The sequence below is a fragment of the Scomber japonicus genome, chromosome 21, assembly GCF_027409825.1.
Source record: "Scomber japonicus isolate fScoJap1 chromosome 21, fScoJap1.pri, whole genome shotgun sequence".
NCBI lineage: Eukaryota > Metazoa > Chordata > Actinopteri > Scombriformes > Scombridae > Scomber > Scomber japonicus.
In genome coordinates, this window is record NC_070598.1 from 21,900,718 (window position 1) to 21,919,307 (window position 18,590).

At 39.9% G+C, this 18,590-nt stretch overlaps 2 protein-coding genes across 2 annotated transcripts in view; one reads left to right on the forward strand and one right to left on the reverse strand.

Moving 5' to 3' along the window:
• Positions 1–322: 322 nt before the first annotated feature.
• On the reverse strand, positions 323–4,581 carry aoc1 (amine oxidase copper containing 1). The gene is made up of 4 exons (XM_053342205.1): positions 3,039–4,581; positions 2,098–2,386; positions 1,438–1,570; positions 323–814 (listed from the first exon to the last, which is right to left on the reverse strand). The coding sequence occupies exons 1-4, from the start codon at positions 4,573–4,575 to the stop codon at positions 545–547; spliced, it is 2,229 nt and encodes a 742-aa protein (XP_053198180.1). The 5' UTR covers positions 4,576–4,581; the 3' UTR covers positions 323–544.
• Positions 4,582–9,803: 5,222 nt separating this feature from the next.
• The window catches only part of sspo (SCO-spondin), a 107,534-nt gene continuing 98,747 nt past the window's right edge, over positions 9,804–18,590 (forward strand). The window contains 14 exon segments of the mRNA XM_053342197.1: positions 9,804–9,856; positions 10,155–10,364; positions 11,273–11,355; positions 11,958–12,128; positions 12,223–12,446; positions 12,731–12,833; positions 13,090–13,248; positions 13,842–13,927; positions 14,629–14,754; positions 15,527–15,683; positions 16,464–16,716; positions 16,821–16,962; positions 17,061–17,220; positions 18,211–18,383. Of these exon segments, the coding sequence (XP_053198172.1) occupies positions 9,804–9,856; positions 10,155–10,364; positions 11,273–11,355; positions 11,958–12,128; positions 12,223–12,446; positions 12,731–12,833; positions 13,090–13,248; positions 13,842–13,927; positions 14,629–14,754; positions 15,527–15,683; positions 16,464–16,716; positions 16,821–16,962; positions 17,061–17,220; positions 18,211–18,383 (2,100 nt within the window).

An 18,590-nucleotide genomic window follows, 5' to 3' on the forward strand; every position in this document is an offset into this window, starting at 1 on the left:
TCCCCCCTGTTTCAAGGGTACGTGTGTTGCTTGAGGTGGTGTGATAGAGATGAGGGTTTGATACATACACTTTGACTTTAAGTTTGATTAAGTTTGCATGTGTATGATTTTGGTCTGAAATTCATGTTTTCATGTAAGGCAGTAGGATAGATAAGTGAGACCAGGAATAGGTGACAGGTGCCTAGTTGTGCTGCTTAAGAATTTTTGTTGTGTGTGTGTGTGTGTGTGTGTGTGTGTGTGTGTGTGTAGGATTTTAAGTTATATTACCACATGACCAGCTGTCAAAAGTCCAGACATCATTTATTCAAGCAAGATACACATAATATCAACATTTCCCTTTTAAAAATGTTTTTCAATTCGGTCTTTAATTGTTTTGTTGTTGTTTTTTCAAAATGTGAAGATTGCAAGACAAGAAAAGGTTAAACATTACATAAATCGTTCCATATTTAATGGGAGTGAGTGCTGTTTACAGTAAATTTTCATTTTACAAACATACTTAAATGAAGCAAACGATGATATATTTTTAAAAACTCCAACAACACTTTTAGACTCCCATATAAGTGCCATTGTAAAAGAATGGCTTGTCTGTCACACAGTGACCTATGACCTCAGGTGTCCATCTCTGGACCTTGGGCTTGCAGTCCTTGCCCGGTCGGACAATGATGGTGCTTTTGGATGCCACTGAAGGGTCCTCGTTGAAGAAATTGAAGGGTCGTAGGAAGAAGCCCACTGCGTTGCCCGGTGTTGCCGTGTTTGGGATGTCCTCAGAGTGAGGCACATGCAGGAAACCCACAGTCACCCAGGCTACCAAGTCCTGCACACAGGAGAGTAAACATTACATTACAATTTTGTCATCAGGACACATCAGAGGTGGCTTCTATCTACTTTGAAATGCAAACAGTAGAAAATGTCAACGTTTAGGAGTTACTGTGACTGTGAATGACGAGAAGTGACTCTTTTAGTCAGAGCAAACTCAAACCACTGACGTAACCTCTTGGAAAAACACTCCCCCTTTTTCTCTGACATGGTAAGGAATTATGAGTTCTTGTACAAGTAAATAAAGAGAGGCTGTGCATGTTGCTTAGATTTATTGATCATTGATCCCTAAATACTCAATACTTTTTGCTTTTGTAGTATTGAAAGAATATGTTGCCAACAGTGTTAGGGTGAGGGTGAAATAAAGTTCAACGTCTGCAAAACAGTTTGGAATCAGCTGTGTTTGTTCTTTCAGTTAGGATAGAAGCATATTTCAACATTGGTTTAATGTCTTTGTGAAAGCAAGAAAATCAGTGCTGATCTCATGTGCATCTTGATTTTCATAGGCATTGTGGACAAATGTGCTGTCCTGACTGTCCTCTTATAAGCCAACTGTGGACATGTGTGTAATACAGACATACAGACCAGGGAATGTAAATGAGTTTACAATAACTACTGTACCTTGTTGACTATGTCTTCATTGTTGCGGATGTAGTCTTCAAAGGACACAACAGGTTCCCAAGGGTCATTCTGGGTGTAAATGCTGCTGCTGCTGGCCTCACTATCTCTATGACGAGTCACAGCCAGAGGATACCTGCAGGGAGACAATCCAGCAGACAATCAGGTTTTCATACTACCTGTAGTGTGATGATTCATACAAAAAGAAAAACAACACTTCAGCCTGTCCTGTCATGTTTTTTCTCTTGTTCATTCAGATTATTCTACTACGGTATTTAAAATAGTGATCTCTCCTTGGGAAATGTTGTTTGAATGTCTGTTGCATCTCTATTGACTCCCAAACCCTAACCCAACTTTGACCTTATGTCTAGCCAAACCATTAACCTTTTCTCTGCTCTGTCAATCATTAGCTAACCCTGGCCCTGAGTACCAACTTACATCAGTGTAGGCAAACTTTGCTCACATCAACAGAACCTAAATTTGACACCCCAGCGTTAATGTTTGAGCAGACACTAAAACATGAGTGTTTTTTGGTGGAAATGTATATCAGATGATAGACGAGACATTTAGAATATGTCCATTTGATGGAAAGGCGGTAAATATAAAAGTGTGTTATGGAACATATGTATTGTCTTGTAACATGAGGAGAAATATTTGTATTACCTTGACCAGCTGATGCCATTTTCCTCCCTCCAGCCTCTTGGAAGCACACTATCGCCATGTGAGTTAAACTGAATACGGTAACCCTTTTTTTGTCCCCACTTATTTTTCTCATTGGGGTTAAAAAAGTGCACATAGCGAGGAAACTTTTTGCCAAAGCGGAAAGCAGCATCTCGTTCTGTCTTTTTTTCAGTCCAGTGGAGTCTTGACTGGACAACTCTATGATCTGGGCTCCAGGGATTTGTGAAGTTGACAAATTTCAGATCCATCGTCTCAAAACTGTTGTCCCGACCTGTGCCACAGTAAAGCAAAGAGTTATAAGGGGAGATTAGATGCCAAGGTATAAATAGTCTGTTGATTTTTAGATTTTCTTGCAATACAATAATATAGCAAGTTACAGACATATTTTAGAAGATTAGCTAGTTGTGTGCAATACATGGTCTCAATCATGGATTTCAACAGAACAGTTTCTTCTTTATGACAGGGTAAAGTCCAGAAAGCCGTCTTATCTGCAGGGGCATTAATAAAATACCCAGTTCATGTGTCCTTTCTTTCACCCCAGTATACAAACTTCAGAATACATAGGTGTGGTTAAAACCTATAATCTTCTAGTTTTTGAAAAATGTTGTGTGATATGGTTTACCTAACCCCAATACAAGACAAGAACCTTAACTCTAAACTCTTGTATCCTGCATGAAAGTCTGATATGTTATACTCTGCAATGTTACACAAAGGGCAAACTGCTTCCTGCATTCACATTGAATTATGGCACTGGACATAGATTGTGAGGTGTGTTATCCTCCAATATAGATGTAACTCTTCTCATACTGAGTTGCGTTATCTGATGTCTATCTGATGCTCAATTTTGCCTTTGTTGAGGTACAAATGGTCAACAGTTACTGATTTAAAATGGGCCTAAAAACGAATTATAGTATATTACTTACCAGCAATATCCAGGTCCACTTTATAATGGACGAGGTGTGTGTGCAGGTTCCCAAGCACATAGTCGTAGACCTTAGTGCCATAGTGAAGTCCATTAGGTGTAAAGAAAGTGGCATGGATGTATCCAGTGGCACTGACTTTCACCTCCACTACACCATTCTGGTAGAAGTGGAAGTCCCAGATGTAATCATAGTTGTAAACCGTCGAAGTTGTCCGCAACACCAGCACTGTACTCTCCAGTCCTCCGTAGAAGTTGTATCCCCCCTTGAAGTTTGAGTTGAAATGCCTTCTCAGAGGCATAGAGGTGGTCATCTCAAAAATACAGAGTGCATTTTTGTGGCGCACAGGTTTGTCTGTGTCAAAGTAGTGGTAAAGGTCAACAAATTTGGCAATTTCTGGACAGTCGATTCCAGGTGCAAGCTCGAAGGATGAGCTGCCCATTGCCCAGCCAGCATCTATGTACTTTGTTTGCATGGCAGCAGGAGTGTCACCAGCATAGAAGGCAATAGCCTCTTGGAGGCTGATTTCATAGGCGATCCTTTCTCCATTAAAACGTAGGTCAAACACTTGAAGCCCAGCTGATGAGCGGACTCGATAGGCGAAGGACCATCCTGCATATTCAACAAAGTTACCCTCAACATTATAGCGAGGCCCCTGAGGCTCCACAAGCTTCGGCCCATGGATATTAGTAGGAGTGTTGCTGTGACCCCGTGGGATGTAGGTGGAGTAGAGGTCATTCTCATCATGGTCGGGTAGTCTGACCTTCTCCACATCTCCTGATTCATATTGTTTTACCAACTCCTCCACACTATCAAAGTACTTACTGTTGTACCAGACCTTCTCAACAGTCCACTTCTTTGGGTCAAGATCCCGGTGGTTGATGAGTACTTCAAACCCAACTGGATGGATGAAATAACCTTCCACAAACTTCTGCAACATGATCCAGGATCTCCTCTCACCTGGAGCCAGCCCTCGGGGGGCTATGTCTGAGAATGTCAGGCAGCGGTCAGAGCAGTTACCGAAGGAAAACCCTCCTGTGGTCTCCAAGAGAAGCTTGTAAGCTGTAGTTGTAATCTGGTCAAGCATTGCAACAATATGCTGATACTCTACTGCAGTAATAGGCCTAGATTCAAACCGGACAGGCTTATTCCCCTTGAAAGTCTTGACTTCATGGGAATTTGGGGATGGCAAAGGACTGACAATGTACTCAGTGATGTTGGGCGTGGCCTGGTTCGCAAATTGAATTACCACACGGGCTTGACGTGTGGGTTTGGCTTGTCCACGATCCAGAGCTCTCAGGGCTTCATGCTTCTTTGGAAGATGGAGTTCCATCAGTAGGATGCTGTTCTTCTTCAGAGCCTCGTTGCGAGCATCAGTGAGCAACATCTCTGGAATGCCATGCAGGTAGGCACGAACGGCCTTCATCTCTCGAACTGTGAGATCAGCAAATATGGGGGCACCATGATGAGCCCAATCTCTGGCTCGGGAAGCACTACAACCAGCCAAGAAGACCAGCTGCAGCAGACAGAGAAGCCTCATGGCTGAAATATGATAAGAAAAAAAAAATCTGCATAAACTTGAAGAAGAAAAATATCAAAACTCTTATACATTATACATAGTGGTGTTCATTTATGAGAGGTGAAGAAAGACTCCTATCTCCCTCATCAAAACCTGTTTCTAAAAAAGAATAAGGGACTAGAAAGGTACTGTATTTCCTGCAGAATTCAAAGAAAAGACTTGCCTCCCTTGTCACCCTCTTCTCTATTTTCACAGCTGGATAAGAAGATGTCTTTGTTCCTTTTTATTTTGCTTTTATTATATCAGCTTCTCTTCTACTTCTCCACAGGAACACAAACAACACACCCTCATTCAACAATGTGCCTGTCTGCTCTGTTTATCTTCTTGCACTGACTGTGCAGCACACTTACCTTGTACTGCAAGTCAGTACTTGTCAGTATGAAAGTTCCCATCAATGTGATACATCAGTGTACTGACTTGTATATTACAAATGTTTCCTTGAGAAACCACTTGCACCTCTGTGTGAGCAACAAATAAACAATGCTACTGTACCTGTGTCTTCTTTCAAGCACAAAGTAGGTTGATTCGTCCTGTTGTCCTGTGTCAGCAGTGGAAGAAAAGTCTCTTATGGAAACAGGAAACAATGCACTCCCATTTATATTTAACCACCTACCTTGCAGTGACGGACAGTGATTGGCCAACAGTGGGGTGTAACTACGATATGACGAAATAACAAATGCTCTTAATAGATAATGAATCATACAGAGTGGGCTTCATTGTGAGCTGTGCTAGTAATTTGGAAACACTGGGATTGGTAATTGTAATTTCTCAGGTTGTGATTTGTTGAATTGTTTGCAATAAAAATGAATATATCAAGATACAATGAATCACAAAATCCCCAGTTGTTATATAACCATAATACTGTAGATAGGAATTGCTCAGGAGAAAATGTGTGTAGTTTTATGAGTGTTAAGTAGTGACATTGATTTTGATTGATGTTTTACTACTTGTAATAAATCTACTGACAAGGATGAACATTGCCCTTTCACTTGCAATAAGCGATCACTGTATGAGCCTCAGGTAAAAAAAAAAGCATGTATTGAAATTAACTTTTAAAACATTTATCATTTCAGATGAATAAATATATACTTAAAACTATATTAATCTCTAATCATTAAAGTAAATATAAATCTCATCTGTAATATTTTCATGTAAATCTATAAATAAATCATAAAGCTTCAGAAATATTCAAAATGTCCAGTTATGACATGTAAAATGATATGAAATAAAATAACTTGCTAAATAAAGAACAGACAGGGGATGAGCATTCATTTCTAAACCACTCCTACCCCCAGCCCCACTATAAACATTTGACTGAATCACTGAAACAGAAGACACTTTTTTAAGTGATTTTTTTTTCATTTTAAATATTCAGTTACCTGTTTAATACTATTTTGTGTTAATGTTATTTTCCAGGCAGATGGTACCAAGTCTTCCATTGGTAAAAAAAAAGAAGAAAAAAAAAGAAAAACATATTTAAAGACTTTTGGGGACCATCTACTACTTTAATAGAAATGAGAAATAAGAATTGAATACTTGATTTTAAACCATGTAGAATGTTTTGAGTGAGCCATTGTGACAGTTATTGTGCACAATAAAGTAATGAAATACTGGGCCCTACTTTAACTGTGCAAGGACAAGCACATGATGATAAGTCTTTGGCACATGGTGTGGCCATCTCCATGCGCCCCTGTTATTTTGGTTCATGTATGTGCAGCAGCACGCCCTCATAGTTCTGAAACAGTTGTACCTATCACAGTTAAAAATGATAAGGACAGCTCAACTGAAATGCAAACTTACACCCTTATGTTATTGTCTTTTAATTATGTTTTACTGCCTTATTGTCAAAAGCACATTATAAGACTTTATGACCTCTGCTTTCCATGTTCCTAACAGGTTCCATGGAAGAAGAGCTGTGAGCTTTGATCACTGTAATAATATTGCTCATTAAATAGAGCGAGGCAGGGAGGGAAAGTCCTTAGGGAGGAAAGGCAGACAAGAATGAATCTTTAAACTCCTAACTCTCAGACAACCGAGATAAACGCCTCAGATGGTAAATTAATTAAAAGGGTGGGTGTCTTAGGGTCAGGAATTTCATACAGTAACCCTCAGCCTAGCAAGCTGGGGGATCTGCATTTGCAAAGGTGAACTGCATATTGCAATAAAGCTCTGAAAGGCAACTTGTGTTCTGAGAATTCATCTTCAAATTTCCACCACAGAAGAAAGAGAGTGTAATGGGAATTCTTATTATTCATCTTTTCTGACACAAATGAGTAACTATGCCATATGATTAGGTGTATGTGTGTGTCATAATCTGCTGACCATCATTGAACATTGAGTGAACATCATGTATGTTATAATCTACTGATTAACCATTGTCCTGATTGTACACACATTATGACGTGACTATTGTGCTTACATTGTTCTGATGATAGAACAAGGTCATCCTTTCACAAGATAATGTATTGTATATTTTCTGACTGTTTCCTCTGCTCTGGGCTTGCTGTGCCATCTCACGCTTGAGACAGCAAGGAGTCCGTCTGCAGACAACTGAATAAACTAGAGAAAGACAAGGAACGACTTTGTGCTTCCTAATAATAAATATTGCCAGAACAAGAGATAGAGAGAAACTGAGGTACTCTAACTCAAACTCAAAGTCAGTTACCATGGTAACTGACTGTGCACCAAACCTGCTCAGAAAAATTTAAAAAGTTTTCATGAGGCTTTAGACACATAGAGCCATAGAGTCTCTATCATTCATGGTATGATTGGTCACACATCATTCCTATAATATTAGAGATTACATGTTTATTTCTGAGTGAGCAGGATTCAGCATCACTGAATGCCTTTTACCTAAAATCCAAATACATGTCTAAAACTTTAAAATCTGCCGTGCAAATCACCAAACACATTATGTTGTCCTTACAGTGTAAGGGCTGCAGTGATACAACTACCTAAACTCTTCCGTATCTGAATCGTAGTGAGATCTAGTTGGTGTTTGCTGTGGCTCTTTTACATCATCTTACTGGGACAGAGTGAACACTGTAACAAGACAGAATACAAAAATCTGCTTTTTACTCTGCAACATGTTCTTTTCCTCAGTGTAAGAAGCTATAAATTACATTTTATTAATACAAATAGATCAATTGATTTTTCATGTAAATAATATCTTTTAATATTCATTTATGCGTCCTCCTGTGTTTTGTCTCGGTCAGATTAAAGCTGAAGATACTATGAATGTAAACATCTACACATGCCATGTTAAGGAGTAACTAACATTACATTTCTACATCATATGATGTTAACTAACATGCCACAAAGGCTTTTTTGGGGCGAGTAAAAGTTAAAATTTGAGTTATAAGTTAGCTTTACAGGTTCACCCGCGAGCATCACATCAACATATCTATGTAAATGACTTACGATCATTATATATTGAGTGTAAGATTATTAATAAGTTGTAATATTTTACAATGTGGGCATGTTACATGTTTAATTATGTGCTCAGTCAGTTCCAGTTATGAGACTCTGAACTTAATTTCAACTTAGAATATTGATAATGTCCCCATCAATTAGGGAGCAGCCTGTTCTTACTCACAACACTTTACTGGATGACCTGATATAAAACATGAATTAATCAAAGAACACATATTTTAATGACTTTGATAAATCTGTGACTTTTACTCCAACGCCAAGAGCAACTTCACATTTGGGTTTTGGATCAAATTTATCACAAATTAGTCTATTGCTTGCTAAGGAATTTGATGCAGACTGTCATACCCACAAGATGAATAGTAACTATATCGGCCAATATTTGAAGTTTACCCCTTAGTCTTCCTTCTTTTTATCTGGGGAATATTATTATTATTATTATTATTATTACATGGTACATTTCAAGCTTTTTTCTCTAACCCACCACCCTGAAACTCTCTCTCTGGCTCCCTCCCCTCTGCTCTCACCCTTCTTCCCATAAACTCTGATGATGGAGGGCTAAACCAACAGTGACTCAGCTCATTGCTGTTACCATTAAGTTGCACAATGACTCCAAGGCTAAGAGAGAACTACCTGGGGGTACATGGAAGAAAAGTCAAGTAGTCAATTATGACACAGTGTTTTGCTTATACCATTAAAGACAATGGTATCTTTTCCTTCCTTTCCTCCTTGCTTAAGCTGCTGTGGTGACAGCTGTGTTTGAGCCTCCTCACTCTGGGGTCAGAGGTCAGACTTGGGGTATTGGTGAGTGTGAAAGCCTTGAGTCCCCATGTCTGTTGACACGCTTCATTGAATAAATTCCCCCATCATCCTTCCCGAAACGCCTCTCTTTACAGGATTAGGCTCTGACAAACATCTCTTTATTCTGTGGCTGAGGCTCCTCCACCCCCGCCATTACCTCCAGCGTTTTGTACTGTTTGACGGGGCGAAGTCAGAGGATTTGTCTGTCACAGGTCTGATGACCAATTCCTGCACTCCCAGCTGTGACCTTGGCGCCCATACCCAATGGCAGCAGGTTCAGATGCTACTGTACATCCCATGAGTCAACCCCCGCATTTAAAACCCTGCATCAGGGGCTCCGCTCCCCCATTACACCGTATCACTTCATGGAGGACTGTATCACAAGCTGTTGGAAAAGTAGAACAAGATAGCCACAATAGGTATTAACTTATGAAATATCGGGTAACCAAGGACTTTTTGTGGCAAAAATAAAAAAAGATTTCCCCAAAGCACTTTAAAGGTAAGTTCACATTTTCTTAGTTGTAGTAGCAAAATGTTTCTGATAGATAGTCACAAAACGCTTTTTTTTTAAACATCTGTTTATTACATTTTGTTAGTTTTCCAGAGAACAATACAGAACAAGAAGGCACATATAGGTAATTATAATAGCAATAATAATGATAATCAAACAGAAATACAGAAGATAAAAATAAATACAATTCACAAAATGCTATATTGATAATGTACATATTATTCTGATCGGTTGCAGAAGCCTTGCAGCAATAATTTCTCCAATAAATGTGAGCCTTTAAACACCAACATTGATTATCTAAAAACTGAAATGAGTATATAACAATTATAGAATGTCTAAAGATTAAGTATGATAAGTCAAAAATATATTTAATTCATCTTATTTAAATTGAAACTCTGATATGAACTATTCTACAGTAATTAAAAGCACAACCATTCAAGACAGAAGCATGGAGGCACTGGTACTGACTCTGCTTGGACTGCAGACAGTGATGGGAATAGGGTGAGTATGATTTATCAGTCAAAGAAACAGCAACAACTGTGGTTAAAACTGTGCAAAATCAAGTATGAATTATTTATTTTAGTTATGCTTATATATTTCATTCAACAACACCAGTTTCATTATACATTTTCCTGTGACTATGTTATATTAAAAATGCATTACTTGCTGATGTGCATGCAAGCAGTGGGGTAACAAATGAGTCATAGTGATAGTGAACATGTAAGAAAACTTTGTACACAACAGTAAACTTGATCTTGAGGTGATGGGATGGAATTTAAATCTTTGTATCACACTTCAGACACTGGTGTGAACACACGGTGGAGGAGAGAGTGGAGCGAGTCCTGGCACCACGTCTGCAGCTTGAAGTGAGCTGTTCTGAGGTGTACCAGTATAACACCCAGGGCTGGAGGCTGGATGTGGACAGGATGCGTGTTAAGCATGGGGGGGATGATGGCATCGCACTCTACTACAAACAGCAGGGTCCCAAGGCATCCTGCTTCTTGTACAAGTAAGTTAGATGTTGGTCAACAATGCTGCACTGAAATATCAGAGTCTTTGGTAAACAGGTGAATACAGGATTATTCAGGGTGCTCCCAGTTATTATGTTCGGGATTACATTTTTGCTGTTGAAATAGGTTTAAAAGGGTTTCCCAGAAGTTCAATAGCACCAGTGTACCATTGTTGGTGTCCACCATATCTAAAATATAACTTGAGACATTTGAACAAATAACTTTTCCTCCTGTGTCAGAACTGTTGTTGTTTGGTCATGTGTTGGGGGATCATGCTCTTGTCGCTGTAACACTGACTATTCTCTATTCTCCTGGTGAGATAAATTGACAAGTACTGCTGTGCAGAGAAAACTGTTCTCAGGCACATTTTGAAATGTACTGTCTTGAAATGAAAACAAATGCTTGAATTCAATTTTTATTTAATTATATTTTTTTAATAATTATATATATATATATTTTTTTTTTTTTTATTATAATAACGCCCATAGACTAGAAGGCAGGGCTGAAAGGTGTGTGTCAACTGTAGAACAGATTGTAAGTGGATGTTGAGTAGGGGTTGTTTAGTCAAAGTAAAATAAAGTAATGAAGGAAACTGAATTTTGATGTTTAAAAAATAGCAAAACAAAGACACACATAGTAAACCTGTGGTATTTGGGGCTCTGAGGGGTCAGGAGAAGTTGCTCATGCTGCTTGGTGTAATCCAAACAGTTATGCAGAAATGTGACCATCAGCATTCCCAGGAAAGGAGACTCTGGTAGCTGGCCCAGCCTCAGATACAGGAAGAGATATGCTTTGATTATATGTTAACATCAAGGAAATACCTGTACTTAACAGTGACCAGTGTGACAGTTGAATTAATTATAAATGAATATGTTGATTTTTCATCTGATATGCCTGTCCACCCCAGGCCGCCAGAGATGGAGAGCCAGATGGTGAACAAGACAGTAAGGGCATGCTGTGAGGGGTGGGGCGGAACACACTGCTCTGAGGGTAAGGACAAAAAATAAGTGAAGAGTATTTTTTAAATATCTATATCGTATATGAACATAACACAAGTACCTGTCCTATTATGTTTCTTTATTTCCTTGTATAACCAAAGGTTCTATAACCCAAAGCCATAGTTCAAGCTTATTTTCATTTAACTGCTTATAGCCTATCAGCAATTAAATAAAAATAAGCTGGGGTTGAGCATAGCTCAGCGGGTAGAGCGCCCGCCCCATGTGTTGAGGCTATAGTCCTCTTTGCAGGTGATCCTGGTTCAAATCCCCAGCCAAGCAGTCTTATCCTGCATGTCATTCCCCCTCTCTCTGCCTCCTGTTTCCTGTCTATCTCCACTGTTCTGTACATTAAAGGCAAAAAGCCTGAAAAAATATACTTTAAAAAAAAATGAAAATAAGCTTGAACTATGGCTGTATTAACTAATCTTTGATGTAATGATTGGTAATTCTTTATTACACAAAGATGTGACAAGATTGTGACAATATCAGATTTTTTAAAGTGTCCTCCTGACTCCCTCCTTCCTCTAACGTTTCCATTTCAATGACTCCCTTCATCCTTCTGCCAACCTCATCTGTATGTCTGCTTTATCCCAGGTGTGGGAGTGCGTGGCCAATGCTACTCTACGTGGAGTTGTGAGGACTTCCCCGGAGTCCACAACTCGTCCCTGATGCCGATGGAGCAGTGCTGCAGCAGCCTGTGGGGGCTGAGTTGGAAGAACGCATCAGACCAGACTTGCTTGTCTTGCACATACACTCTCCTTCCAGGTCAGAGGACATGAACGTGAACTGACTTTTTTTTCTCTTTTTCCATAAAATCGCACTCTAAATCACTAATGTATCCTCTCTTGCTCTTCTCCAGACTCTCAGTCCTCCCCCCTGGTGCGTGGGGGTCTGCTGGGTAGCATCAGGGCCCCTCAGGGCTCAGCCACCTGTATGTCCTGGGGTGGTACCCATTATCGCACTTTTGACAGGAAGCACTTCCACTTCCAGGGCAGCTGCACTTACCTGCTGGCCTCATCTACTGATGGGACGTGGGCAGTCTATATCAGTACAGTGTGTGATGGGAGAGGAGACTGCAGTAAGGTATGAAACACTGCACATTACACCACTGATTGACAATGTGGTATGATTGTACTGGTGGCATCATGTTGTGCTTTTCTTGACTTTCACCATAAATTAGCATGAGTTAATATAAAGAAATAATAGCAGTAGCAATGTGGGCCTCACATACAAAAACTGTCTGCCACTCAAAGCAAGTATGACCAGTGGGTTTGCTTCTTAAAGGGCATTAAAATCAGCAGTGATGGAAATATCTGCATATAGATAATATAGCATGCTTATATGTATTTGTGTCCTTCTCTTTTCAGGCTCTAAGACTGATGCTGGGTTTAGATTTGGTGTCAATTCAGAACAGGAACTTAACGCTGAACAACCTCTATGTCCCAAATGGAGACCCACTCTTCCAAAATGGTGAGCTAATGTTTGCAGGGTCATCTTCTCTATCCAAATCTCCTTTTTTAACTCTTCTTTGTGACTTAGAACAACCTTTATCCGTTTTCCTTTCCAACATGTTCAGGTCTATTTTAGTTTCAATACCTTGTTGAATAGAGGGATTTGGCTAATCAGTATAGAGCTAACTTTTAACACAGCCATCAATAATTCTAAATCACTGGAAGCTGATACAGCTTCAGCCAGCTTACATTGTGTTATGTCCCATGTCTTGCAGGAGTAAGTGTCCATTGGCTGGGGGATTTTGTGTTTGTGGAGAGCGGCCTGGGGGTTAGAGTGAAGTTTGACTTGGCCAATACAGTCTACCTAACTGTGACCGCTGAACATCTGGCAACCACCAGGGGGCTCTGTGGCGTCTACAACGACAACGCTGATGGTGAGGGATACGCCACATGTGAAAGCTCACACGTGATGTTTATACATTCTGCTATAGTGTCTCTCATCAATGAGGCTGGATTTAACCTGACAAACCAGAACTGTGGTTACTACTCTATTTCTTCTTTCATTGTAGACATGTTTTCATTGTTGCTCAAAAACCAAAGAGAGTTAACATGATCAGTTTTTGAAGCAGTTGTAGACACTGTACAATCCATTAGACCTTTAGAAACAATTACACAAATGTCCAAATACAAACATACTAAACAAAAATACACTTATGTTGTATTTTTAGAGAGAAAGCATGTTGTTCAGTTGGCCTTTTCTCTAAAGATCCTGAACACAAACCAGTTTTATACCTCTCTAGGAGACTGTTAAAAACAGTCAGGACCCCAAATGGACACTTCTGCAAACAGTTATGCCTAGAAGGACATCCTTCACAGTTTCTTAGACAATAGGGTTAAGGCAAATATATCTCCAGCTAACCCCAGAGGTCAGCAAACAACCCTTGAAAACATTTGTAACATATATAATACATACAAGAACTACATCACATCATAACCACTATTTAAATCTCTCTCATATCTGTCACAGATGATTTCACCACAATGGGTGGAACGGTGTCCCAGTTTGCTGCCAGCTTTGGCAACTCATGGAAAGTTCCTGACCAGCAGAATGAAGTACTGCACCGAATACGTTGAATGAGTATTTGACTTCCTTTTGCAACATTATGACTTTTTATTACAGCTGTTATTTTTCAATATGAAGCACTTGATTTTCATGCTCTCTAAATTCAAATCGGACACAGCCACAGCATGATGCTACGAATATCGTTAGGACTGTCACAATAATTACATTATTGACTTACAGTAACGTAATTATCAACATCATCAAGTCTATATATGGATTTATCGTATGATACATGGACATGACCTCGATAATTTTTTTGACCTCAATATTGCCACACTTCACATTGGCTAAGCAAGTAGTGTCCTCCATTCCTCACTGTGGAATTAAAGGTAAATAACTGTCCTGGCCCATAATGGCAGTCTGTGTTTTTTTTATAGAAGTGTAGCACCCACTCTCCAATCCCATCACCTGCCCCCCCCCCCCCCTTGCCTTATTATGCTATTATATTATCATCATATCAGTGGTATGAAATTATCTTCAAATGACAATAATAAAGTTTATCGTGATTATTTCTGAGACAATATATCGTCCAACAAAAGTAGGTATTGTGACAGGCCTCAATATTGTTCAAAAATTCAGCTGCAAACCATCCTGTTGATTGAGGGTTGCTCTTGGTGTCAGTTCTGTCAATTTGCATTAAGTGTGATAGACCATGGCAATGATGGCTCTCTGTGTTCCATGCTTCTTCCAGGGCTGCAGCGATGCGGCTGAGCTCGGTCACAGCTGCGATGTCTCTGGAGATGCGGTCCTACGCAGGCAAGCTGAGTCCATTTGTCACCGACTGCTGGAAGACAGCTTCACACACTGCCACCCCCGGGTCAGACACCCCTGATACTCAGCACACTCACATTGACTTTCCTGGTGTTTTCAAAATCATTGTTTTTCATTGTCCTTTCTTTTGCGTATACAGAGGTGTTTTAATTGTATTTCTTTGAAAGCTGGGTCTGTAGTGAGTATAATGAACTGTAAATCAAATCAGCTCATTGAGGTAGATAATTAACCAGGTGTAAATTGTTACAGCCGTTCCAAGAAATGGGTCTGATTAATGCAAACCATGTGACTGTCTCGGAGATTAATGAATTGTAATGAACACATAGAAAAGACTAAGCAACAGCTGAGCCTTAGTGACCGAATTTAATTGCTAGTTAGGGTTTAACCTACATTTAACAATGCTTACAAACGCTTTTGAAATGTCCTCGGTATCAAGACGAGATCAAGGCGGTATCAAGACACACCAAATGAATGAATAGGTGCAATAATAAAACTCAGGTTAATAAGTTAATATTTTAGATATGGTGGTATCTAGTATCTCTCTCTGGCGTTACAGGTGTACGTCTTTAGATAAGATAACATATTGTACTACGATGGCCAGGTTGTGTATCCCGTTAGTGTATTTTATTCATTTTCATAATGTCTAATCTGATTATACTTTTACACAATCTGGGTTTCCATAAATTGCATTTTTCTTATTTTTATTTCTACTATCCCATTTCTAAACCACTCTGTGCAGCAATGCAATTTTTTTTAGAACTTAAGTGACTCATGCTATCAAAAAAGCAGCAATACATGTCCTTCTTTATGTCTTTCAGGTGGACCCAGCAGCGTACGTAGACACCTGTCTGTACCTGTACTGTAGCCTTCCACCTAGAGAGAGGGATGCAGCAGTGTGTGACACTTTGGCAAGCTATGCCCGAGAGTGTGCCCAGCAGCACGTCATCATAACTTGGAGAACGGCCACTCTATGTGGTAAAGAAATATAAGCGCTTGCGTAACCTGTTGGCTCTGTCGGCTAAGGGCTGTAGACCTGTGAGACAGGGATTTTAAATTGGACACATTTATAGTCTGTCTATGTCTCGCTCAGAAAATATTACTTTCAAGCAAGCTGATGCAATTTTTACTGAAAAGCTGGCAGTGTGGCCATGATTGCCAACTACAACACTGGTAAATACTAAAATATAGTCGAGAGGAGTCAGTCAGTCAGTAATATCACTTACTAAGTACCTTTTTAAAATTTGCTAAGCAACAGTTACTGGTCATACCAGACCAAACAAGGCTGTTATGACAAAACTCATGAGTGGATTGAGTGCAATAGAGAAAGGGTATATGAGATGTGTATCGTGATGCTGAGGTCTGGAATACTGATAAAAGGCACCAGATTCAGAATTATGTAGTCAGACAACACTGGAAATTAAATGACAAGCAAACATAGATGGATGCAATAGAAAATGTGACTTTTGTATTTAAATGTCTGGCATCAAAAATTATGATGCTGAAATTTTTCTTGCTTAAACAGACAGACGTTTGTTTGTACTGACTGCAGTGAAATAACTTTTTTCTGTTTTTAAAATCTCAAACATATATCTTTAAAAAAAAAGACTTTTTAATGATAAAAAATAATAGTAACTAAATACTACAACATAACTGTGTATACTTATTACACATTACAGTGCTCAGAAACACAACTTCATGAACCTACCTCTTCCTCTCAATGACTCATCATACATCTCTCTCCACTGTATCTTCCAGCTCGTGTCTGTCCCAGAGATCAGGTCTTTTCGGACTGTGTGTCCTCATGTCCCCCCAGCTGTGCATCTCAGCAACTCCCTGGGCCCGCTGCAGCTGTGGGCCAGTGTAGGGAGGAGTGTGTAGGAGGCTGCGAGTGTCCACCGGGCCTCTACGTCCACCAGGGCCTCTGTCTGAAAAGAGACGACTGTCCATGTTTCCATCGCAGACGCACCTACCAATCAGGCGACAGGATACAGCAGAGATGCAACATCTGGTGAGGGTGTAGCGTGTTTGTATTCCCCTTTTCACACAGTTTCATTATTTACTTTCTAACTCTCCATCCTCCTTTTTTAAATTTTTCACTCTGAATCGTGCCAGTGTGTGCAGAGCAGGTCAATGGCAGTGTACTGGGGAGAAGTGCGCGGCCCAGTGCAGCCTGATGGGAGCGCTACAGGTCACCACCTTTGACAAAAAGAGATATTCGCTACAGGGTGGGGACTGTTCCTTCACCGCTGTGGAGGTGAGACACATGCAGTTATTGCATATACACTATGAGATGCATTTTATGTGTGTAGCAGCCACTTCTCTTTTCTAGCTTCATGCTCTGTGTGTGTTCAGGACTTTGTTGACAGGAAGCTGGTGGTGAGTGTGCGCTGTGGGGAGTGCACAGCAGGAGGTGGTGGTGGTGGTGGTGGTGGTGGCGGCAGAGGAGGACTAGGTTGTCTAAGGGAGATGTTGGTCACAGCACTTCGCACCACAGTTACCATCACAGACACTGGTGAGTCAGACTACTCATGCCTGCCAGTGCCAGTACTGCAGAGGTATCAATTTACACTTTGACACTGGGAGCAGTAAACCTGACAAACACTTAATCCACCATATCCAGAATTATTTAATTATTGCAACTTCAAACAAATTCCAGAGAATGTAGTGGTGTAATTACAATTAATGAATACTGAATAACTCTATGGAGTGTTTTAATGTCTTTCAGCTTGTTGTTTTGGTTTACAGTTATCATCAATCTTGTTTCCAGCAACAGCAGGCAGATGGGGTTTTTTTGTTTTTGTTTTGTTTTTATAAAAAAAGCTCTAATAAATCCATTGTACACTATTTGCCCAGCACCAAACAGCAGACACACAAAGTTACAGTAGAAACTCGTCAACATAGCGAAGCAGTTAAAGCAGCTTAAGAACCAGATCAGATATACCAAATATTTACTAAGATGAAAAAATGTATTATTACAGCAGCCATGTATAAGATTTTTATGTAGTTTTAGCAGCGATTAAATAAAATGTTCGTAGACCAAGCAGATATTGCTTAAAGGTTTAGTGTGTAGGATTTAGTGGTGAGGTTGCAGATTGCAACCAAATGAATACATCTCACCCTTCCTCTTCCAAGTGTACAAAACAGAGGAGAACACCTACAAAAGTTTCTCTTTTGAGTCAGTGTTTGCTTTGTCCATTCTGGGCTATTGCAGAAACATGGCAGGGTCCTTGCTCATTCTAAGGTGACAAAAACACAATGGGTCTTATTTAAGCTAATTATGAACTAATTAAAACATGGCGATGAAGATTATATTCCATTTCTGCCAAGGCTGTTCCATTGGATGCCACTAAATTCTACACACTGCACATTTACGTCAGAGAGTTGTTTTGCAGAAGCATTTCATGTAATAAATGACCACAAGTTACTGCTAGTTACTGTAGTTACTGCTGTCTTGTGGAAAGAAATATTCCTTTTGATGGTGAGAAGTCTTTGTTACTTCCAGGCACAGTGACAATGAATGGCCAGAGGGAGGCGTTACCCGTGGTGACAGGGGACCTGGTGGTGCGAAGGGCCTCCTCCTCCTTTCTCCTCATCCAGACGTTTGGAGCTCAGCTGCTCTGGCACCTAGATGGACCCCTGATCCTCATTACTTTGCAGCCTGGCTTTGCAAACAAGGTGACCTTTACATAGTGTATATAGTCGATTCAGGTGAATCGAGTTTGAGGCCTCAGTTGAAACAAACTAAATGCATTTTTTCCATTTTGAATTCCTTTGTGGTTCCAAATTGCAAGCGCAGGTGACATCTTGAGTTCCAAATTAATCCGAAATTTCACCTCTACTCAACTCGTACTCCTTTGTTTTACACAATGAGTGTATTTGCTG